The sequence below is a fragment of the Chionomys nivalis genome, chromosome 2, assembly GCF_950005125.1.
Source record: "Chionomys nivalis chromosome 2, mChiNiv1.1, whole genome shotgun sequence".
NCBI lineage: Eukaryota > Metazoa > Chordata > Mammalia > Rodentia > Cricetidae > Chionomys > Chionomys nivalis.
Window position 1 is genome coordinate 70048136 of NC_080087.1, and position 23959 is coordinate 70072094.

Genomic DNA, 23959 nt, shown 5'->3' on the forward strand with positions numbered 1-23959 from the left:
AATCCGCTTGAGCCCCTCAGTTACAGCTGTCCAGAGACTGACCACCTTCACAGCAGCAGCACCCCGCTCATCTCTCACAGCCGTGGCCAAAGCTCTGCCGATTTCATCCACCAGCCTCCTTAGGGCCTTCCTTCCCCAACTCGAAATCCTCTGCACATTCCTCAAAATCCAGGTCAATACTCGGGCACCACCCTGGGAAGCCTTCCCTCTCCACCCTAGAGCAACAGCTGGCCCTGGAGCCTCTGCTCACACCATTGCTTCACCTCTGCCCTGAAAGCTTGTTTCCCTCAATGTGAAGGGAGGTGCATTGTTTCTTTGGTTTGGGTCTTAGTTTTTTAGTTGACTATAGCCATAATTGTTTCTTAGCAGGTTGTTGTTGTTTTAGAGAGAGAAAGAGAGCGCGCATTGTGTGTGCATGTGGACCAGGTTGTTGTTGTTTTAGAGTGTGTGTGTGCATTGTGTGTGCATGTGGGTGTGGCATGCTGCTCGTGCGAAGGTCAGAGCACCACTCTTGAAATCGGTTCTCATCTTCTGCCATGGATTCTGGAGGTCTAATTCAGATTGTCAGGCTTGTCGCAAGTGCCTTGATCCACTGAGACATCTCACCAGTTCAATTAATTAATTAATTAATTAATTATGTGTACTGCTGCATCTGTGTGGAGGTCAAAGGACAGTTTTCAGGAGTCAGTTCTTCCCTTCCACTGTGAGAGTTCTGGGGACTAGACTCATGTCAACAGGCTTGGCAGCAAGTACCTTTACTGACCCCATGTAGTCCAGGCTGGCTTCGGCTTTGGATGTGAAGCTAAGGATGACCTTATATTTTTGATCCTTTTGTCCCCACCTCCTGAGTCCTGTGGTTATAGGTGTGCCCACAATGCCTCGTTTAAACAGTGCGGGGGATTGAACCTGGGTCTTCATGCATGCTAGGCAAGCAATCTGCCATCCTAGCTACATCCTAGTCCCTGTCTTGTTGTTGCTGTTGTTTTCTGTTTTGAGACAGGGGCTCTCTGAGTATCTCAGACTAGCCTTTAATGTGTGGCAGTCTACCTGCCTCAGCCTTCCTGGTGCTGGGATATCAGGCAGGGGCCACCAAGTTCTGTTCCCATAAGATCCTCTGGAGGGCTGTGAGATGCCTCAGCATGTAAAGGAGTCTCCATCAAGCCTGATTGACTGCCAGAGTTCAATCCCAGGAACCCACATGATGCAAGGATAGAACTCACTTCCACAAGCTGCCGTCTGACCGCCATGTGCATGCTGCGTGGTGTTTGTGCAAGAACACACACACACACACTTAGTAATTAAAAATATTTTAAAATGTTTGGGTTTTGTCTTTTTCTCCAAGATTTTTTTTTTTAAATTATGTCTGTCTGTCTGTTTGTGGGTTTGTACCACTGAGCCACACTTTCAGGCACTCACTGGGGGATTCCATGCCCACAGCAGGCCTGACTTCAAGTTCCCGTCATGACTTCCCTCATAGAAGGACAAACGAGAGTAACTTGTAAGCTAAAATAAATCCTTCCTCCCCTAAACTGCTTTAGGGGGTTGTCATAGCAACAGAAGGAAACCAGAACAGAAAGTCATTCAGTTGACCCGAAAAGACTTCTGGTTTCACCGGGCGATGGTGGCGCACGCCTTTAATCCCAGCACTCGGGAGGCAGAGGCAAGCGGATCTCTGTGAGATCAAGACCAGCCTGGTCTACAAAGCTAGTTCCAGGACAGGCTCCAAAGCCACAGAGAAACCCTGTTTCGAAAAAAAAAAGACTTCTGGTTTCCTCATACTCACAGCCCCTCAGGGATACATTAAGTACTTTCTCCACGGACAGGACACAATGCCTCTGTCACCTACACTCATGCACACACCACAAACTAAGACTATGTATTATGTAGATGGGGTGCATTTCCTCAATAAGGGTTTTCTATTGAGGGAAAGGGTAAGGCAAACATTAGAAATCAGGGCCCTTACGTTTATGTGGTACTTAGAATAGAACCCAGGAGCTGGAAAGATGGCTCAGAGGTTAAGAGCACGTAAAAGCTCTTCCCAAGGACCAGAGTTCAATTCCTACATCCACGTTGGGTGACTCACAATCACCTGTAACTCCAGATCCTGGGAACTCTGATGCCTCTTGCCTTCTTGGGTGACTGTACACACTCACATAGAGACACAAATACTTACGCATGATTAAAGTAATTAAAACTAAATCTTTAAAAAGAGAGAAAATATAGCCCAGCGGCTCCCCCCCACACACAGCAGACTCTACCACTTAACCACTTCCCAGCTCATCAATGGGGGATTCTAGGAAGGGGCTCTACCACTGAGCCACAATCCACCCCCTCACTGGGGAATTCTAGGTAGGGGCTCTACCACTGAGCCACACCCCCAACCCCTCGCTAGGGGACTCTAGGCAAGTGCTCTACCAATGAGCTATACCCCCACGCCCTCACTGGGAGATTCTAGGCAGGCACTCTTCTGCTAAGTCATGTTCCTTAGAACCCATTTACTTTTATCTTTTTTATTTTATTAAATTTATTCTATGTGTTTTTCACATCATGAATTTGATTCCATTCTTTCCCCGTCCCTTTGCATCATGCTCTGCCCTTTGACCTTTTATCTTTTTTCTTTTTTTTTTTTTTTCCGAGACAGGGTTTCTCCGTAGCTTTTGGTTCCTGTCCTGGAACTCGCTCTTGTAGACCAGGCTGGCCTCGAACTCACAGAGATCTGCCTGCCTCTGCCTCCCGAGTGCTGGGGTTAAAGGCGTGCGCCACCACCGCCCGGCTGACCTTTTATCTTAAGACAAGCTTTACTAAGTTGTTCAGGCCCTTAGCAGACCTTGAATTTTCAATTCTCCTGCCTCAGCCTCAGAATTACAGGCCAATGGTTAGCCGGTTGCTGTGTACTGAATGAACAAGTTCTCTTATATTCAGGCAGACATAGTCCTCTGATAACCAGCTCCTGTTTCATGACTCTACCGTCCCTGGTAACCAGCCCTAGCTCCCCTTACCTAGAAACTTGATTTTTCTCCTATGGCAGGAACTCATGTGAGAGGTCTGAGGTGGGAGTGGAGAGGTTAGAGATGATGAAAGTGTCAAGAGTCACTGAAGAATGGATAAGGAAAATGTGGTACATTTACACAATGGAGTACTACACAGCAGAAAAAAATGACATCTTGAAATTTATAGGCAAATGGATGGAGCTAGAAAACATCGTTTTGAGTGATGTAACCCAGACCCAGAACGACAAGTATCACATATAGTCACTCATAAGTGGTTTTTAAACATAAAGCAAAGAAAATCAGCCTACAAATCACAACCCCAGAGAACTTAGACAATAATTAGGACTCTAAGAGAGGCATGCATGGATCTAATCACATGGGAAGTAGAAAAAGACAAGATCTCCTGAGTAAATTGGGAGCATGGGGACCTTGGGAGAGGATTGAAGGGGAGGGGAGAGGCAAGGAGGGGAGCAGAGAAAAATGTAGAGTTCAATTTAAAAAAAATAATATATATATATATGTATATATATAGTGTGTGTATACATATATATGATATATATTATATATATAAAAGAAAGTGTCAAGGGTCAGCAGCACACCAAGGCGCTATGTGAATGAGGAAAATTCCACCTCCTGGACTACAGTGAACCAAGGTGTTCACTGAGCCAAGACTAAGGGGGTGATGATCAGTCCCGCTGGAGGCCATCCATGGCTGGATGAGCAGGCACAGGATGGAAAGGCTTCTTCAGGGAGGGATTCCTCAGGTGAGCTGTCCAGGGAGACATTCGCAGCCTCCACCCGGGGCTGTCTGAGTCAGGTTTGCTAGGAGTGGGAGCCTCACTTGACTTTGGGAGCCAAAGCTACAGTTTAGAGAGAGGAAGAGGAAAGGAGGAAGAGCTCTTTGCGCTGGAACGAGGGTGGAGGGTCAGGTTTCAGTGTTGTCTGGACTAGGCACAACCAGGAGTAGTGGTGGGCAGGAGGACTGGAGGGTGGGACAGTGGGTGGATTCCTCTGCAGCTCTTCAAAGAGAAGCAAGGCTCAGCCTTCCTCCCTCAGACCCAAGAATTCAGGCCCTAGACCCCTCCCTGAGATCCTGGGTCTGAGGGAGGAGGACCCAGGAGTCCAACCCCAGCCTCCTCCCTCAGACCCAGGAGTCAGCCCCAGCCCTCCTCCCTCACCAACCCCAGCAAAGACCCTGTGGTAAGTTGGAATTTGGAGTTCAAGGAACAGGGAAAGAAATTCCCTGCTCAAACTCAGAGGAGGAGGAAGTAAGGTCAGATGTGAAAGATGCCAGCTTTTATCGAAGAAGAATCCAGGAACCAAATGTGGATCTAGGATCCTTCAGGGTCCCTGAATTGAGGCGACACTGTGGGGGCCAAGTACACAGCAGGGAGAGCCTTGTCAGGCTCCTCCATAATCCGTAGTGGGTGAATAAGACCAGATGGGAACCACGGAGTGAAGGAGGGGAGAGGCGAGGAGTTGCCCCCTCATCTGCTTTCTGGGTTTTGCAGGCTTCAAATCTGACATTCCATCTAACTGGCAACCAACATACACAAGGGTCTTCTTGCTTAACATGGGCAGGTGAGATGGCCCAGTGAGTAAAGACGCTTGGCATAGAGCCTGATAACTTGATATCAGCCCCCAAAAACCACCTCCACAGTGGAAGGAGAGAACTGACTGCATACGTTATTCTCTGACCTTCACACATACATCATCACGTGCACACACACTCACACACACGCACACACACGCACTCGCGTGCACAGCCGACATTACTTAATATGGTGCTCTCCAGTTTCACTGATTTTCTCACAAATGACATGACGCCATTTCTTCTTTGTGGCTGAATAGTACTTCATTGTATATGTGTACCACATTTTCCTTATCCATTCAACCATTGTAGGCACCTAAGCTGATTCCACAACGAGTCTCTTACAAATACTGTTTGGCCTCGTACCTGAGTATACTGGTTCTCAGTTTCCTCATCTCGGTAAAGACACACACTCATCATGGGTTTGGGGAAGACATGATGTGTGTGCAGCTTAGTCACTGGGGACCGTGGAACAAGACACCTGAGAAAGGTGTCTGTGCCCATTCCAGGGGTGTGCCGGGGAGGCTGGGCTGTTAGTTTAGGTCTAGGCTTTGCTGTTACCACCATTGTTTGAGCCCATTGTAGACCAGGCTAGCCTCAAACTCACTGTGCATCTGAGGATGCCCTTGAACTCATGGTCCTTCTGCCTCTACCTTCTATGTGCTGGGTCACACGTGCATATCTGTGCTCGGTTTATGTGATGCTGGGGACTGACCCAGGCCTTCATGTGTGCTAGGCAAGCATTGTACTGCATCCCCAGACAGGGTCTCACACTGTAGCCCAGCCTAGCCTTGAACTTACTACATAGCCTAGGCTGACCTCAAACTCAAACACAGTCCTCCTGCCTCAGCCTCCAAGCTGGTGCTACAGGAATGAGCCACCACATCCGGCCTTGTCAGTGGTTCTCAGCCTGTGGTTCGTGACATCAGATATTTACATTATGATTCATAGTGGTGGCAAAATCACAGTTACAAAGTAGCAACAAAATAATTTTATGGTTGGGGGTCACCACAACATGAGGAACTGTGTTAAAGGTTCACATGAGACAAGTCTTACCCCTTGGCTCCCTAGGGATGACTGAGGGAAATTTTCCAAGGAAGATGGAAGAGGGTAGGTGGAGTCTGAAGCCAGGGCAGCAGTGGCTGTGTGTCCTGGAAGCCAGGACACATGGTGGCCCTAGAGACGCAGTCAGTATTTGATCTCCTTCACACACACACACACACACACACACACACACACACACACACACACACACTGGACACAGATTCTTGGTGACCTAGCTGTACGAACAAGTGGCCCAACCACTCCATACCTTAACTTCCTTACTAGTCAGTCAATAGGAAATCCAAGCTCTACCCAACCCCCAGCGCCAAGGAGGACTCAAAGATATATTTAAGGAGGAGCTTTTTCACTCAGATGTGCGAACAAGTGTGACAGCAAATTGCTGTTGTTATTCTGTTGTTACAGCGGACACACATAATTTCCGGGATCCCCTGCAGCCAGCCCAGCCCCCGCACTTGAGACTGTGTGCCAACCCCGCCCCGAGCCACCTCAGGCCAGCAGTGCCAGGTGAGCGCTCAGGTATGCAGGAGCCACAAGGCCTGGGAGGAGGCAGAGGAGGAGTCTAGAATACAAGGGAGGGCGAGCTGAAGGCTGAGAGTCAGACAGAAACAGCAGGCAGGTGAGGAAGCCTGAACACCGGAGCGGCCAGGCCAGACCAACCCTGGTGTGAGGGAGGAGAGATCTGGGGGCTGGATACCTGGATATGGGGGAGGCAAGCTGGAGCCTGGACCCCTGGGTCTGAGGGAGGAGAGCTGAGGTCTAGACTCTCAGATATGAGGGATAAGGTATCTCTGGGCCCCTAGGTCTGAGCAAGGAGGGTTGGAGTCTAAGTTCTTGAATCTGAGAGATGAGGTCCTCCCTAAATTCCTAGATCTGAACTAGGAGACCTGGGGTCTCAACTCTTGTATCTGAGGGATAACGTTCTCCCTGGACTTCTGGGTCTGAGGAAAAAAGGCTGGAGCTTGAAAGTCTGAGTGTAAGAAAGGGGAGCTGAGAGCTGGACTTCAGGGTCTAAAGGAGGAGGGTTAGAGCCTAGACTCCTGGGTCTAAGGAAAGGGGGCTGGGAGCTGGGCCCTAGGTGAGGGGAAATGGTCAGGTCTTGACTCCTGGGTCTAAAGGAGCTAGGCTGGGCCTGGACAACTTGGTCTGAGGGAGGAGGGCTGAGCCAGGGTCACGTCACTGAGCCGAGTCAGTCAGTCACATCTTTGCTGGCTCTCAGGGCACCTCCAGGAAGACAGACCACTCATCCTACCACCATGAGCACCACCACGGGGTAAGTGCCCCCTGCCCCTCCACCCTTCCCCCACACCTGCAAATCCTGTTTCTACAACCCAGGCTCTAGACACTCAGGAGGAATGCTCCCCTCCCTGCCCAGCCTGTGGCTAGGCACAGACAGAAGGGGTTCATTTGTAAATATGCATACTCTGCCATGGTGTGGCTCTGGCAGAGGCATGTCACCTCCTGGAACCCACCTCCTCTTCTCGATAAATGGGAGTTGGGGACATATTTCAAGAGTTGATAGAATCAGGCACGCATGACAGAACTCCGCCGGCCCTTCCCATGGCAGACACTCCCACCTTTAGGAACTGCCGCCGCTCCTGTCCTTATCTTAGTATTAACAATCGACCCTCTGACAGAATGGCATGAGGATGGTGAAGACTCGGATCTCCTGGTTGGGGGCTGGGGGGTTGTACAGGAAGACAAAGAGTGGCAGAAACTAAACAGTAAGCTCTCCAGCTCGGAGGTCCTCAAACGTAGCGACATGCCCCAAGCAGGATCAGGATGAAAGGCAGGGGTCTAACTAGACTTGATTGCCTAGCTCTGACCTGCTGTTATTCTGGTAGAAATGGGGATTTAAGAAATTACAGGGAGTGGGGATGTGTCTCAGCTAGGAGAGGGCTTGCCTAGCATGTATGAAATACTGGGGGAGGGGTGCTCTAATCCACACCACCACATTAACAAGGCGTGGGCACAACATTAATCCCAGCATTCAAAGGGCAGAGGCAGGCCGATTTCTGCAAGTTCAAGGCTAGTCTGGTCTATATAGCAAGTTCCAAGCCAGCTAGGGCTACGTAGTGAGATTCTGTTTCAAAACACATCTAAATAAATGAACCAGTCGTGGAGGATTATGCCTATATTCCCAGTACTTAGGATATAAAGGCAGAAGAATCAGGAGTTCAAAATCATCTTCAGCTTTGGGGCCAGCCTGGGCTACATATGACTGTGTCTCACAAAAAAAAAATATTGCAAGCAGTAATTTTAAGAGGAGACTGAGGACAGGAAGAGACAGGGAATAGCTTGCCTGGGAAGATCTGAACCGTGGTGGAAGGGAAAGGAGATAATTCCATGCCCACTCAGGCTACTAAAAATCATTGCATCAATTCTCATTTATTGAGAACTATTGTGTGCTAACCGCTGGGCATCATCATAATCAGAATAATAATAATTCTTATCGAGACTGAAGAATACATCACCTATCAGGTCGTATTTGTTCAACAACCACACCAGGTAGATGCTGTACTATGTTACGGGAAGGGAAACTGAGGCTGGAAAGATTAAGTCCCCTTACCAGGGTCTTGTCGAGGTTTTCTTTTTGTAGGTTTACTTTTATTTTTATTTATGTGTGTCTATCTGTCTGGCTGTGTGCACTTGTGTACACGAGTGTGGTGCCTGCAGAGGTCAGAAGAGGGAGCTGCATCTCCTGGAGCTGGAGTTGCAGGCAGTTGTGAGCTGCCTGATGTGGGTGTTGGGAACTGAACTTGGGTCCTCTGGAAGAGCTTGTTCTGTTTGTTGTTTGTTTGTTTGTTTGTTTTTCAAACAGGGTATCTCTGTTTAGCCCTGGCTGTACTGGCTGTACTGTAGACCAGGCTGGCCTCTTACTCCCAAGTGGGATTAAAGGTGTATTCTACCATTGCCTGGCAAGAGTGTGTTTTCAACCACTCAACCATCTCTCCAGTCCTGAGGTCTTATTTGTTTGTGTTGTTTGTTTGTTTGTCTGTTTATCTGGGTTCTTTTGGTGTTGTTTCATTTACAGGGTCTGGCTCTTCTTTATTTAGAAACAGGGTCTCACTATGTAGCTCAGGCAGGTCTCAAGCTTACAGAAATCTTCCCATCTCTGTCTCCTGAGTGCTAGAATGACGAGTGTGCCCTAATCACACCAGACTCTACCCTTCTGTATTAGTCGGTGTTCTCTACAGGGACAGAACTGGTAGAATGAACACACACACTCACCACACACACACACACACACACACACACACACACACGACTTACTGAAGTAGCTTACATGCTGTGATCTGGGTAGCCCAAGAATGACTGTCTCATGACACAAAGGCCAGGAATCCAGTCAGTGTTCAGTTTCCCAAACTGGATGTGTGAGTAGTCCCTGTCTGGTGCTGAAGTCCCCACGAATTCCCAGAAAGCTGTTGGTTTTCTCTCTGCATTAGAATCCTGAAGAAGTGTGTTCTAGTATCAGTGAAGGAATGCCTTGGCAACAGGATATATGAACCTGCCAGAGAGAGTGAGGGCAAGCAGGCAAAAAGCAGGAGTTTCCTACTTCCACGTCCTTTTGTGAGGGCTTCTGACACAAGTGTGACCCTGGGTTAGGATGGGTCTCCCACCTCAGATGATCCAACTGAGAAAATCCCTCACAGGCGTGCCCAGCACCTCGGATTTAAGTTGATTCCAGATGCAGTCAAGGTGACAACCAAGATTAGCTATCTGTCTGTTGTTGGAGGAGGCTGCTTGTTCATTCCCGGCTGCCCAGAACAGAAATAATCACACAAAAACTATAATATTTGCAATACTGTTTGGCCAATAACTTAAGTGTATTTCTGGCTAACTCTTATATCTTAAATTAACCCATTTCTATTAATCTGTGTATAGCCACGTGGCTGTTGGCTTATCGACAAAGTTCCAGTGAGTCTGTCTCCTGGGGGCAGCTACATGGCACCTCCCTGACTCCACCTACTCTCTATATATATCTCTTTCAGCCTGGCTTTACTTTGTAAAGCCATTGGCTGAAAGCAGTTTCTTTATGAACCAATGACAATAAAACATATTCACAGCATACATCATCTTCCACATCAATCTGTCTTTTTTTTTTAAGATTTATTTATTTATTATGTATCAGTGTTCTGCCTGTGTGCATACCTGCACCCCAGAAGAGGGCACCAGATCTCATTACAGATGGTTGTGAGCCACCATGTAGTTGCTGGGAATTGAACTCAGGACCTCTGGAAGAACAGTCAATGTTCTTAACTGCTGAGCCATCTCTCCAGCCCCCAATCTGTCTTTTTTTTTTAATTGTATATATCTCTGTCTGTCTCTCTCTGTGTATGTGTGTGTGTTTCTGTGTCTATCTGTCTGTCTGTCTGTCTGTCTCTGTGTGTGTATCTGTGTGTGTGTCTGTGTGTGTGTGTGTGTGTGTGTGTGTGTGTGTGTGTGTGATCCCCTAAAGCTGGAATTACAGGTAGTTGTGAGCAGCCTGGCCTGGTTGCCCAGAACCAAACCAGGATCTTCCAGAAAGGCAACAAATTCTCTTAACCACTGAGCCAACTCTCTAGCCCCACCTGCCCCATGAATTTGAGCCCAGAGCTGGATAATGTAGTGTGTGTCTATATTACCAGCACATTTGGGAGTACAGGCAGTAAGAACTGAAGTTCAAGACCATCCTCAGCTACACGGTGATTTCAAGACCCTATCTCAAAAATGCAAAAGCATTTTTAATAGGGAGAAAGAGAGTTCTAACCAGGGATACATAGGGAGACCCCATATAAGGGAGAGAGGCAGAGGCAGGCAGGCAGACAGAATATTTGAACCCAGGTCTATGTAACATAGCAGTCTCTGCCCCCACACATTATCACATCATACCATCTTTTTAAACACCTGTGTTGCCCTGTTCTCACCTGATCAAACTTTCCATGACCCACCCTTACCCTCCTTGAAGCTTTGCCTGGCATTCCTGCAGGATCTATCACCACCCCCATGGTTGCTCTCAACCTGTGAGTAAAGACCCCTTTGGAGGCCAAATGACTCTTCATGGGATCATATATCGATCAGATATCCTGTACATCAGACACTTACATTACGATTCATATCAGTAGCAAAATTACAGTTATGAAGTAACAACGAAAATAATTTTATGGTTAGAGGTCAGCACAACACGAGGAGCTACATTAAAGGGTCACAGCCTTAGGAAGGTTGAGAACCATTGCTCTAAGCCCTTATTTTTTCTTCACCAGGCCTGAAGCTGCACCCAAACCAAGTGCCAAGTCTATCTATGGTGAGCTTGAGAGTAAAAAAGACCAAGAATGAAGGTCTTGGGAAAAGAGAGAATAGTCTATAGTCTTGAGTCTGAGGGAAGAGGGCTGGAGCCTGGGCTCCTGGATCTGAGGAAGGAGGGATGGAGCCTGGACTCTTGGTTTGAGAGAGGAGAGCTGGGTCTGGACTCTCTGGGTCTGAGGGAGGAGGGCTGGGTCTGGACACCCTGGGTCTGAGGGAGGAGGGCTGGGTCTGGACTCCTGGGTCTGAGGAAGGAGGGTTGGGTCTGGACTCCTGGGTCTGAGGGAGGAGGGCTGGGTCTGGACTCCTGGGTCTGAGGAAGGAGGGTTGGGTCTGGACTCCTGGGTCTGAGGGAGGAGGGCTGGGTCTGGACTCCTGGGTCTGAGGAAGGAGGGTTGGGTCTGGACACCCTGGGTCTGAGGGAGGAGGGCTGGGTCTGGACTCCTGGGTCTGAGGAAGGAGGGTTGGGTCTGGACTCCTGGGTCTGAGGGAGGAGAGCTGGGTCTGGACTCCTGGGTCTGAGGGAGGAGGGCTGGGTCTGGACTCCTGGGTCTGAGGGAGGAGGGCTGGGTCTGGACTCCTGGGTCTGAGGGAGGAGGGCTGGGTCTGGACTCCTGGGTCTGAGGGAGGAGGACTGGGTCTGGACTCCTGGGTCTGAGGGAGGAGGCTGGGGATAGACTCCTGGTCTGAGGGAGGAGGGTTGGGTCTGGACTCCTGGTCTGAGGGAGGAGGACTGGGTCTGGACTCCTGGGTCTGAGGGAGGAGGGCTGGGTCTGGATCTAAGGGACAATGCTGAAGTCTGACTCTAGATGTCCTTTCCCCTCCCTGCCCTTAGAACAGAGGAAACGTTACTCCACTGTGGTTATGGCCGACGTGTCCCAGTATCATGTCAATGTGAGTCTGTGTTTTCCTAAGAAATCTCTTGGGGATAAGTGTACCCAAAGAGACAGGGCTTTAGAAAACAGATGGTCCATCAAACAGAAAGGATTCTAGGGCCCAGCGGTGCTGGCACACTCATTTAATGCCAGTACTTGGGTGGCAGAGGCAGGTGGCTCTCAGGGTTCGAGGCTAGCCTAGTCTGCAAAGCAAATTCAAGGAGAACCAGGACTGACATATAGAGAAACCTTGTCTCAGAAAACCAACAACTGAGAAAGAGAGAGAGGTCTCTCTCTCTGGATGTCCCTCCTCATTACCTGGGACTGAATAGGTTCCATCTAATCTTCCTCTGAGCTGTCCCCAGTGCTGGATGTAGGGACAAATCAGCCACAGTTCTGTATGGCAGTTTCGAGAGGCCCCACAAGAGGGTGTGGAATACTGTAATACGGAGCAGAGGAAGCCCTTAAGGGAGTTAGTCCTGATTATTCCCTTCCCTTGAGGGCCCTCCAGTCTTGGTAAGAAGATGGCCGAACTAGGAGGACGTCTACTCAGTGCTGGCCACTGAAGGAGCCCTGGTGGCTTGGAGGCTGGTTTTTGTTTGGTTGTTTGGATTGGTTTTGTTTTGTTTTTTCTTTCCTTTTTTTTTGGGGGGGGAGGGAGTGTTATTTTGTTAGGTGTTTTGTTTTGCTTTGTTTCCAAAACAAGGTTTCTCTGTGTAACAGTCAGCTGTCCTGGAACTAGTTCTGTAGACCAGGTTGGCTTTGAATTTACAGAGACCCACCTGCCTCTGTCTCCCGAGTGCTGGGATTAAAAGCATGTGCAGCCACCACCCGGCTTGTTTTGTTGGGTTTGTTTTTTTTGGTTTTTTTTTTTTTTTTTTGGTTTTTGTTTTTTTTGTTTTTTGAGACAGGGTTTCTCTGTGGTTTTGGAGCCTGTCCTGGAACTAGCTCTTGTAGACCAGGCTGGTCTCGAACTCACAGAGATCCTCCTGCCTCTGCCTCCCGAGTGCTGGGATTAAAGGCATGCGCCACCACGGCCCGGCTGGTTTGTTTTGTTTTTTGATGTTTTCTGGGTCTGAAGGAAGAGGGCTGGAGCCTGCACTCGTTCTCTGGGAGGAGAACTGAGGTCTGGACTCAAGGCTCTGAGGGAAAGGATTCTGGGAGATGTGTGGTTTGAACTGGAAGTCACCTCCAGAGGCGCTTAGCCCACCCAGCATCAGGTTGCCATTGCCTGGAACTCACTGCGTTCTTTGTCTCCTGCCAGCACCTGGTCACCTTCTGCTTGGGGGAGGAGGATGGCGTGCACACGGTGGAAGATGCTTCCAGGAAGCTGGCCGTCATGGACAGCCAGGGGCGCGTCTGGGCACAGGAGATGCTACTGAGAGTGTCGCCTGGCCATGTCACTCTGCTTGACCCGGTCTCCAAGGTGTCAAGGGACACGCGGGTCGAAAAAGCGATGGGGGCTGGGATATGAGTGTAAATCTTGGCTCCTACGCGTTCTTCCCCTGGGAACTTCGGCAAGCTGTCTTTTGCAACCTCACCTATTAAACAGGGTGTATTTCTAGGACCCTAAACTCTTGAAGTTGTCTTGTACCAGCTCCTGGACACAGCTGAAGAAGTATCAGGAGTCTATACTTCGTTTACCTTTCGGTTCCATCCTGCAGGAGGAACTAGAGTCATATCCACTTGACGCCATCGTACGCTGTGATACGGTGATACCCCGCGGCCGGAGCCGCTCGCTGTTGCTCCTGGTTTGCCAAGAGCCAGAGCGTGCACAACCAGATGTCCATTTCTTCCAAGGCTTGCTTCTCGGGGTGAGTGGGCGTGGCTCCGTGTGGCTTTCTTTTGGGGCGGAGTCTGGGGTGGGGTTTTCTTGTTTGGGGCGGGGCCTAGGAAAGCGAGTCTGGGAGGTAGCTCGGTTTGAGGACAGATTGAACTCTGAACCATGACTGAACGCAAGGATGGAAAGAAGATGCAGGCGAAAGGCCGAGGTACTCTGAGGCCTTGAGAAAAACCTGGAAAAATGGTCTGGGGATCAGATAGAACCAAGATGAGGGTCCGTGGTGTCCGACCAAGACAGCAGGAGGCAGGGTGCTAACAACAGGAGAGAGGTCTGGGCGGACAGTGGGTGGGGCGCAAGAGGGGAGATCTAAAAGCATGATTGACAGGCGGAGCTCATCCGGGAGGACATCCAAGGGGCTCTGCAGAACTACCGTTCTGGACGCGGGGAACGCAGGGCGGCAGCGCTCAGGTGAGGAGGAGGAGGAGGAGGAGGAGGAGGAGGAGGAGGAGGAGGAGGAGGAGGAGGAGGAGGAGGAGGAGGAGGAGGAGGAGGAGGAGGAGGAGGAGGAGGAGGAGGAGGAGGAGGAGATGCAGAACGCTCTGGAAAACATTCTCCCGTTTATGGGTCTAATTCTCCTCAACTAAGAAATGGGCTTGATATGAACAACCTAGAGTGTTGAATGTGGTCACAAGTTAGCCTTGGTCAGGTCTGACCTGTACCTCCCAGACAAGGCGACCCCTCCCCCTTTCTCGTGACTTGAACCTGTCTTGGTCTTTGGTTTCTCAGTCAGCGTATCCAATTCCTCACTAAAAACCGCCCGGCCCACGTTTGACCACGTGTCTCTCTCCCTGGTACCATTGGTTGGCCCAGCCTCAGTTTCCCCCTTCTCACTAAGCAGGGCAACGCAGGAGGAGCTCCAACGTGGCGCCTCTCCAGCTACGGAGACCCCGCCCTTACAGCGTCGTCCATCAGTCCGCGCGGTGATCAGCGCAGTGGAACCGTCCACGGGTCGTGGGCGACCCCAAGTGGAACCAATTCCAGAGACGGGGGAAGCGGGGAGACCCAGCCCAGCTCGCAATACCACGAGCAACGCTATCCCGACCTCCCCGGACCTGGGCCCGCGGGGTCCTGAGCTGGCGGGTCTGCAGGCGGAGCGGGACGTGGTGAGCATGCATGAGAGGCACCAGGTTGGGGCGGAAAACGAGTCCCGCGACGATCAAGAAAGCCCGGGGCTGGGGTGCGAGATTCAGGAACATGGCTCTTCTAGGTGTGACAGCTGCATAGGTGCTGAGCTCCGGGGTAGGGCTTAGTTCTAGGCCTGTCACTGGAGCCTTTGGGTATAGACCACCCACTGCCCCAGTTATAGGCGTGGCCTGACGAAAGATGTGTCAGGAGCTCAGATTGGAAAGCCTGGACCTAGACCAGCATCTGAGAGTCTGAAACTCTTGATCCTCTTGCGTATGGCAGGATATCCTGAACCACGTGTTCGACGACGTGGAGAGCTTCGTATCCAGACTGCAAAAGTCAGCAGAGGCTGCCCGGGTTTTGGAGCACCGCGAGCGCGGCCGCAGGACACGACGCCGAGCTGCCGGAGGTAAGGGGCATTTATGGCTAACGGAGCCACACCTTGCTAGATGATGCCCAAATATCCTCTCTCCCTGGGGTCTCCGACCACCAGCCAGGTCTGACTTCCTAAGGCCATCCATTTGGATGCTTATTCCTTTGGAACTATTATCTATCTAATGCTGTCTGGTTGTCCCCTCCACCTCACCTGCTCCCCACCCACAGAGGGCCTGCTGACGCTGCGGGCCAAGCCACCCAGCGAGGCTGAATACACCGACGTGATTCAGAAAATTAAATATGCCTTCAGTCTGCTGGTGAGGACGCATCATTGCTGGGCATCGATGGGGTGAGGGCCCTACGACTCTGACCCATCCACCATCTGTGCACTAATATTAAATGACCTCCCTCCATCCAGGCCCGACTGCGGGGCAACATCGCCAACCCCTCCTCTCCAGAGCTGTTGCACTTTCTGTTTGGACCTCTGCAGATGGTGAGACTCATTCCCAGCCCTCAGGGGCACCCTCCCCCCGTTTTGGAAGGATTGGGGTTAGACTTCAAGAACGTCGCGTTGGCATGCTCCCTCCTATTGGTCTGGTAGATTGTGAACACGTCAGGCGGCCCTGAGTTCGCGAGCCGTGTGAGACGACCGCACCTGACCTTGGAGGCTGTGGCGCTACTCCGCGACAATGTGACTCCTCGCGAAAATGCACTGTGGACTTCTTTGGGGGACTCCTGGACCCGCCCAGGGTGAGAGGGGAAAGCAGAGTATAGAGGCGGGACTTGGCGGACAGGATGCTGCTAAATAAATTGAGGAGGGGGTGGGATTTAGGGTAAATGCCAGGATCCAATTGGAGAAAAGGCTTGAGATTAGCGTGAAGGAAAGGTTTAAGCTCTAACCAGTCTGATTGAAACAAAAGATGGGGTCTTGGAGAATTTAGAGGTAAGGAGGGGTGCTTATGTGAGTGGGACCCAGCTACATGGAAACATCAAGTGTGTGGAAGGTGTGTCCTATAGGTTCGGAGTGGGAGGGAATCTGGGCTTGGAGACTTAACCGCAGAAGCAGAGTTGGAGACCTGGAGAGACCAGGAGTGGGTCAAAGGGCAAGGAAGATTGCTACAAGTGTTTAGAAAGTAGCTAGCCGCTTGGGCTTAGTACCACACATCTGTAATCCCAGTATTTGGGAAGTGGTGACGGGAGGATCAGAAGTTTAAGGTTGCCCTCCACCAGAAGCCAAGCTTGAGACCCTGTCCCAAAAACGGCAGTGCTGGAGGTGGGAGCTTCTGCAGTTTTATCCCCGAACTTATTATCTAAATGTGGACAGAGAGAATTGCCTCCACAGAATTGTCCTCTGGTTTTCACATGTGCTCACCCACACCCACACACTTACAGTAATAAGCAAATAGATAAATGTTTCATGTAATCAAACACTTAGGAAATAGAATCAGGAGACTATCTGCAAGCCAGACTAGTCAAGGCCAGACTAGTCTAAATAGCTGTCTCCAGGCTAACCAGGGCTGTCTATCAAGACCGTCCCAATCCTCTACCCACCCACCCCCCAAATAGGAAATGGTTTTGGCCTCAGAGGCTGGAGGAGGTAGGAGAGTGGAATCAGTGTGTTTCGGACTATAATTGATGGGTGTTTAACAGAACAAACTGATCTTCCGAAGAATCTAGGTTCGATTCCCAGCACCCACATGGTGGCTCACAGCTGTCTGTAGCTCCAGTTCCAGAGAATCTGATGCCTTCTTCTGTCTTCCATGGGCACCAGGCACACACGGGATTCACACTTGTGTACATGCAAGCAAACCAGCATACACATACATTTTTTTTCTAAATTTTTAAACAAGGAAATATAATGTCCCTGGCTGGACAGATGGCTCAGCGCTTAAGAGCAATGGCTGCTCTTTCAGAGGTCCTGAGTTCAATTCCTAGCAACCACATGGTAGTGCACAACCATCTATAATGAGATCTGGTGCCCTCTTCTGGCAGCAAGTGTACATGCAGGTAGAACACTACATGAGAAATAAAATTTGGGGGGGGGGGGAAGTTGGTTTTCAAAAAAAAAAAAACTAAGAAAGAAATATAATGTCCTAGTGGGGTTTCGACGGTGGAAGCAGACAAAGAAAAATGGAGTTTAGAATCTTAAAAATCGAGACAGGTTTACAGGAAGAGAGAAATTTGTGAATTAAAGCCCCTGGCTTAGTCTGGCCTAACCTTTGGCCACGTCTCTGGCCACAGGGTGGAGCTGCCCCCGGAAGAAGGATCTCCATACAGTCCCGAATTCTACAGCGGCTGGGAACCTCCAGCCACTGACCCTCAGGGCCGCGCCTGGGAGGACCCAGTGGAAAAACAGCTACAACATGAGAAGCGGCGCAGGCAGGTGAGGCAGAGCTGCCAGGGAAGCACTAAGTTTCCCCTTTCCGCACAACAAGGGTGAGCAGGAAATCTGAGGTCCAGCCTGCCTGACTCCACGCTCTCTTACTTCCCACAGCAAAGCGCCCCTCAGATCGCTGTCAATGGGTGAGTGTTCACCGCAGGGCGGCCAGGGGTGGGGTTGGGAGGACTGAGTCCCGGGGTCACCCCGGCGCTGACTCCGACCCTCCCCTTCTTTTTTCTTGTCTTTTTTTACCCCCTCTGTCTTCCCGGCTCTTTGCAGGTGGGTGAGGTGGTGAGGAGGCGGGGCTGGGGGTAGGGTGGGGGTAGGAGTCAGGAGGGAGGGGGGAGGAGCCCAGAGTTCTGGGTCCAAGGGAAGAGGGAATGGAGGCTTAGATTCTTAAAGCTAAGAGAGTAAGGTGCTGGAAGTGGGTGTGTCTAAGGGTTAGGACCCCAGTGTCCTCAAAAGACTGAAAGGGTGTCCTAGGACCTGGGAAAGCACCATACTTGAATCCCCAGAGCACTGGCTGTTAGAGAAAATATGGAGACCTAAAAGCAAGGTTAGGACTTCCAAGAAGTTGGATACATGTCTGAGGAAACTTAGAAAGTGCTGGCATCTCTGGGCCACTAACAGGGTGGGGCTTCTGACTTCCTAAGGCTTTAAGGAGTAACACCTACTGGGCGCAAACGGGAATGCTTGCAGGGCTAAAAGGGGCAGAGGAAATTGAAGGCCAAGACCTGGACTCCTGCCTACTTCCCTGGGAAGGAAAGAACTAGGGGCCTAAATTTATAGTTCTACCAAACTGTGGAAGCCGAGGGCTGTAGGTCCAAGGGAGGAAGTGATGGAGAGGGGTCACAATTCTAGGGTTGTTAGGCAAATAGGGGTCAGGAGCGAAGGGAGTGGATGTGGGTTGAGTACAAAATTATAGAACTGGAGGAGACAAATGGGGGTCTAGGTGAGAGCCCCAGCAGAGGGTCTCAGCAGGGACGGCATACTGGGAGCTGTCAGTCCCACACATGGGGCACCGAGGCCCTGAAGAGTCCCCTTCTCCCTTGTACAGGTAGGCTTGATCCGGGATGAGGTCTGTCTTGCTGGGGGGGCCAAAGCCAACCATCCCCCAGGCTGCCTGGTGCCACAGGACCCTCGCCTCTGTCTGCCTGCTTCTGAGTCTCGGGCTCGGTGCCTCCAGCTTTTTACTCACTTTCTCTGGCTGCAACTTCTTTGCCTGGAAAGTGAGGAGTCTCTGGTGCTGTAAGGGGCTTGCAAAGAGCTCAGAGCTGTGGTTCACCCTGAGTTCAACTCAGGCTGCATGCAGCACAGTTCAGAGTGACCCTGACAGGGACATCCTGGGGCCAGCTCAGTCACCTTTCTCTCCTGTGGTGGCCATTACCACACTATGCCTCGGTTCCCTTCCTATAAAGAGTGAAATAATAGCCATATTCTGATGATGCAGGCCTGTGATCCCAGCTACTCAGAAGCACAAAGCAGGGGGATCAAAAGTTCAAGGCCTACTTGAACCACAGAGTAAGCTTCAAAAGCCAGCCTGGGCAAAGCAACAAGGCCTTGCCTCAAAATAAAAAATAAATAAAATAGAAAGCGATCTGGGAGGGACTGGAGAAATGACTCAGTGGTCAAGAGCCCTATCTGCTTTTCCAGAGGACCCTGCAGCCTCATTTTCCAGCACCCATCCATCTGTAACTCCAGTCACAGCTCACATTTCCCAGCTCACAACCATCTGTAACTCCAGTCTCACAGGATCTTCTGGTCTCTGCAGGCACCAGGCACACAAGTTGTGCACAGATTTACATGCAGACAACACATCCATCTATGCCAGACAGTGGTGGCGCACGCCTTTAATCCCAGCACTCAGCAGGCAGAGGCAGTTGGATCTCTGTGAGTTAGAGGCCAGCCTGGTCTACAGAACGAGTTCCAAGACAGACTCCAAAGCTACGGAGAAACCCTGTCTCAAAAAACAAACAATCCATACATACAAAACAACATAGAGGAGTGGGCTGTTGCTAAGTGGCAGGCATTTTCCGAGAATCCATCTGTAAAGGGTTATGGGCATAGCTCAGCAGTAGAAAGACTGCCTGTGAACCCGGTAGTGAGGATTGGGCATGCGGCTTAATGATAGAATTTAACCAGTGAAGGGCTGTGACTGTGGCTCCCCTGTAGAGCCTTTCCTAGTATCTACTACTGAAGGACTGGGGTGTGGCTCAGAGGAAAAGCACTTGCCTAGAATCTACCACTGAGGGGCTGGGATATGGTTCAGTGGACAGTGCCTGCCTAGCATGCACAAGGCACTGGTTCAATCCTTTGTACCACAAAGAAAAAAAAGTTGGAGTGGGGATAATAGTGCGATCTCAGGAGAAGGAAAAAAACCAAGTAGGATCCAAATTCACAGAACTACAGGAGAATGAAATCTGAACAGTGATCGGCAGGCATTGCTATGTAAGCATGAGGGTTGGCTCTTGTTTGTGCCCTGCTCATTATCCTAGGCATTGATCAGTACAGATCTGCTGTTTCTGGCTGAGTCTCACCATTCTCACTGGTAAAATGCAAGCGAGGGGCTGGAGAAATGACTCAGAGGTTAAGAACACTGTCTGCTCTTGCAGAGGACCTAGGTTCAGTTCCCAGCTCCACATGGTGGCCCACAACCATCTGTAACTCCAGTTCTAGGACACCCTCTCCTAGGTGCTGCTCACAGGTGGTGCACACACATACATGCACGCAAAACACATACAAAAGGGGCTGGAGAGATGGCTCAGAGGTTAAGAGCACTGACTGCTCTTCCGGAGGTCCTCAGTTCAATTCCCAGCAACCACATGGTGGCTCACAACCATCTATAATGAGACCTGGTGCCCTCTTCTGGCCTGCAGAAGAACACTGTATACAAAATAAATAAATAAACAAACAAATAAATAAATATTAAAAATAAAAAAGTTTAATTTAAAAAAAAATACAAAATTAAGACCAGAGATGCAAGTGAGAAACTGGGGATGTAGCTCACAAGTAAAGCACTTTGCTAGCATGCACAAGGCCCTGGGTTCAATCCCCAGCACCCCATATGAATTAAATAGTAATCATAATACTCAGCTGTAGTTTACTGCATGATGCTAGGCAAGGAACTGAGCTAACTACATTCAAGCTGTGACTCCAAAGTCAAGTCTATATTAACATATTAACCTGGACCTCTGCTCTGACCCCTGCTTGGCTCTAACCCCACCTCACACCAGCACCTTATAGTCCAGACCAGCAGGGCTGGCTATCTCCTTATCTCCTACCAATTTCATTCTTCCCAGTCATCAAGACCCAGAACTGGAAGCTGAGTCCCAGCTAGAAGAAAGAGCCAGAAAGTGGGTTCTGTGTAATTATGACTTCCAGGCCCGAAATAGCAGCGAACTGTCTGTCAAGCACCGAGATGTGTTGGAGGTTAGCAGTGTGGGACCTGAGACCCTGAAACTGGTCAGTTCAGTCCTAGGCATAGAACCGGGCCATGAATTTTCTTATATTCCACCTAGGTCCTGGATGACAAGCGCAAGTGGTGGAAGGTTCGAGACCATCAGGGACAGGAGGGCTATGTACCCTATAACATCCTGACACTCCACCCTGGACCTCAGGTGCACCGCAGCCAAAGTCCTGCAGGAAACCTAGTAAGTCCACACATTCTTGTTTCTTTGTGGAGAAGTGGAGGCAAGATCCTGTGTACTAAGGATGAAGGCAGAAAAAAATCAGATGTGAAGGGTATTGCTTGGAAAGGGGAGTGTTCAGATGTTTATTCAGAGGGGGCTGGAAGGTTCATCCCTCTCTCTCTTCATTCCCTTCAAGGAGACTAGTACTCCTCCTCCTCCACCCGCACCAGCTCCAGTCCCTACTCAGGTGCGGCCCCATTGGGACAGTTGCGACAGTCTCAACAATTTGGACCCCAGCGAGAAGGGTGAGTGGTAGAGCGTCACTCTGGGAAGAGATCCTTGTCTTCGCGTACCTATCAGGCTCCAACCTGGGCATGCTAGAGGCTCCCAACCCTCTCACCCCAGAACCCTGAGTGCGCACTCCCTCCCTTCACGGTTTCCCTCCTGCAGAGAAATTCTCCCAGATGCTCAGTGTCAATGAGGAGCTGCAGGCGCGCCTGGCGCAGGGCCGTTCGGGTCCCAGCCGGGTAGCCCTGGGACCCCGCGCCCCGGAGCCCCAGCTCAGCCCGAGCTCTGAGGCCTCGGTGGTCCGTGCCTGGCTGCAGACCAAGGGTTTTAGCTCCGGGTGAGTGGGGCTCCCCGGGACTAGTCTGCAGAGAGGGATACCTGAACTGAACGATTGGCCCAAGGGTGGGGGCGTGGAAACTATGGTGCAGGGGCAGGCCCAGGTTGCAACGCCCAAAGCCCTAGGACAGGCTCCAAAAGGAGACCACAGGGAAGTCCCATCCCCTTTCTAAAGTCTCCAATCTCCAAAGCCTGAAAACCCTTCCTTGTTTGAGAACTCTGATTGGACAAGCAGCTAGGTGGGTGTGACATGATTGGTGGGACTGAGGAAGTTTGAGCTGAACTGTGAAGGCCCATGCTACCTCGCTCAGGACTGTGGACGCTCTCGGCGTGCTGACCGGTGCACAGCTCTTCTCACTGCAAAAGGAAGAGTTGCGGGCGGTGTGTCCCGAGGAAGGGGCTCGAGTGTACAGCCAAGTCACCGTGCAGCGCGCGCTGCTGGAGGTGAGTGAATCCTTCGGGCCAGACGGTGGGAGGCAAGGGCGAGGTGGGGAGAAATCGCCCAGGATTCACATACTCAGATCTTGATTTCTACCCCGCCCTCCAGGACCGAGAAAAAGTGTCAGAGCTGGAGGCCGTGATGGAGAAGCAAAAAAAAAAAGTGGAAGGCGAGGCCAAAACAGAAGTTATTTGATCCTTCCTGGCTCGTTCACAAAACGTAATGAGATGGCGGGGTTCCCAGCGCCCCCTAGAACCACAGTCGCAAACTCCTCCCCATCACCAGTGGCAATAGAAGTCCTGAAGGATCGCCCACCCTGGCGGGCAGACTGCACTGGCTGTGCTGACTGGAACCCCGACTGGTGGGAATGGGCAATGGGGCGGAGCAGAGAGGCACTACCAGAGAGGCACGCCCAAAAGGCGCAGAGGGCCCTGTGCGTTGTGATGTGCTATAAACAGCCTCCTTTTTAGGCCGTGTCACCTGCTGTCGCCATCTCTTGCCGGCTACCAAGGAGCCAGGAATCTGAGAATGCTCCATGTTCTTTCCCCATAGTCCTGGAGACTCCAGTCTATCCTCGCATTAGCCCCACCCGCAACCTTTTCGTGTTCAAAAACCTTTCCCTGGCTCCTCGTTGTTCTCAGTTCTTTCACCTGGCATTTGAAGCCTGGGGTTTTTCTTTCAAATGCCTCATGTCTCCACCCACTCTGCATTTCGACCCAGCCCCTTTCAGCTGCAGGCTTTTTGCACTTACCTGTGTCTGAGGGCTGGAGCAGCCTTCATCATCCTAGGTCAGCTCACCTAGTCACACTGTGGACACCTCTGCCCAGCCTCTAAGGATCTAGCCATGGAGATCTAGATGTTCCCTGGGCATGCCACAGGTTCTTGGGTCTTCCCGCCCCGTCAAGAATTTTCTCCCTGCCAAGCCCTGCAACTTGTCCAGGTTATGCAAGTGGATGATAAGAGCCGGTTTTCTCATCCGGGCTAGATATCTCCAAGACCTTTCTTTTCCCTGCATCTTTGAAACACACTTCCAAGAGTGCATTCGACCTCTAGTCCCGGCGCAGTCAGTCCTTACCTGGGCCACCAGGTGGCGCATCTCAGATCCGACCCAAAAGAGGCAGCCTTAGGCCAACAAGTTCCCTAGGCCCCTTTTCTTCTGGAACATGAGCCACTGCATATCTCCAATACGCCTTCCCTGTCTATTCTCCTGGTACATGGGAGAAACCCTAACTCCAGCATGACAGCTGATGGCTTATGACCCCTCTGGGCTCAAGGCACCCTTCCTCTCTCTTCAGGACTCAAGGCATTGGTTCATGCTGTTGTTGGCTCTGCCAGGGACGAGTCTGATCACTGCCTGGGACGCCATTTCTTATGTCGGGGTTGGTTGGTTTAGTCGGTTGGTTTTGTTGGAAACAGTCTGTATATAGGCCCAAGTTCTCGATCCTCCTGTTTCAGTTTCCTGGATGCTGGGATTATTGTCAGGTACCCTGCTGCCACCCTTTTCTAATAGAGAAACCAAAAAATGTAAGCAGTTGCCCAAACTATTTTGAATTCCTGCAGTGAGCTCCCAGGCCGCAGGCTGAAATGCAGGCAGGAACCAGCAGGCTTGCTGGACCATCAGGTGCTTGTGGCTGTGTTCTGAATCTGAACCTTTTGATCCCAGCTTTCACCATTTGTGGATCACCTTGTCCAGTCTCCTCCAGGCTACAGCCAGCTAAGGGAAGCTGTTACAGCTCAAGTCAG

General features: G+C 50.8%; 1 protein-coding gene across 2 annotated transcripts; it reads left to right on the forward strand.

Annotated features, from left to right (window-relative positions):
- The first annotated feature begins 6865 nt into the window (after nucleotides 1–6865).
- On the forward strand, nucleotides 6866–23693 carry Eps8l1 (EPS8 like 1). 2 transcript variants are annotated; one of them, XM_057761691.1, is made up of 19 exons: nucleotides 6866–6916; nucleotides 10887–10927; nucleotides 11762–11820; nucleotides 13066–13227; nucleotides 13466–13615; nucleotides 13970–14052; nucleotides 14483–14747; nucleotides 15052–15178; nucleotides 15373–15461; nucleotides 15563–15637; nucleotides 15746–15894; nucleotides 17386–17527; nucleotides 17639–17667; nucleotides 20824–20953; nucleotides 21043–21174; nucleotides 21350–21458; nucleotides 21604–21778; nucleotides 22089–22221; nucleotides 22325–23693. In XM_057761691.1, exons 1-19 carry the CDS (start codon nucleotides 6900–6902, stop codon nucleotides 22409–22411), a joined length of 2154 nt encoding a protein of 717 aa, XP_057617674.1. In that variant the 5' UTR covers nucleotides 6866–6899; the 3' UTR covers nucleotides 22412–23693. The 2 variants fall into 2 exon arrangements, 1 of the variants encoding a protein (XP_057617674.1); XR_009056671.1 differs by lacking the exon at nucleotides 21604–21778 and having other exon boundaries at nucleotides 22325–22410.
- The last annotated feature ends 266 nt before the right edge of the window (nucleotides 23694–23959 follow it).

Excerpts from the sequence above, each read along its gene's own strand:
- Eps8l1 (XM_057761691.1), top strand. Across the intron at positions 11,821-13,065 it reads TGTCCCAGTATCATGTCAAT|CACCTGGTCACCTTCTGCTT; the intron begins GTGAGTCTGTGT and ends GTCTCCTGCCAG. Across the intron at positions 13,616-13,969 it reads TCCAAGGCTTGCTTCTCGGG|GCGGAGCTCATCCGGGAGGA; the intron begins GTGAGTGGGCGT and ends CATGATTGACAG.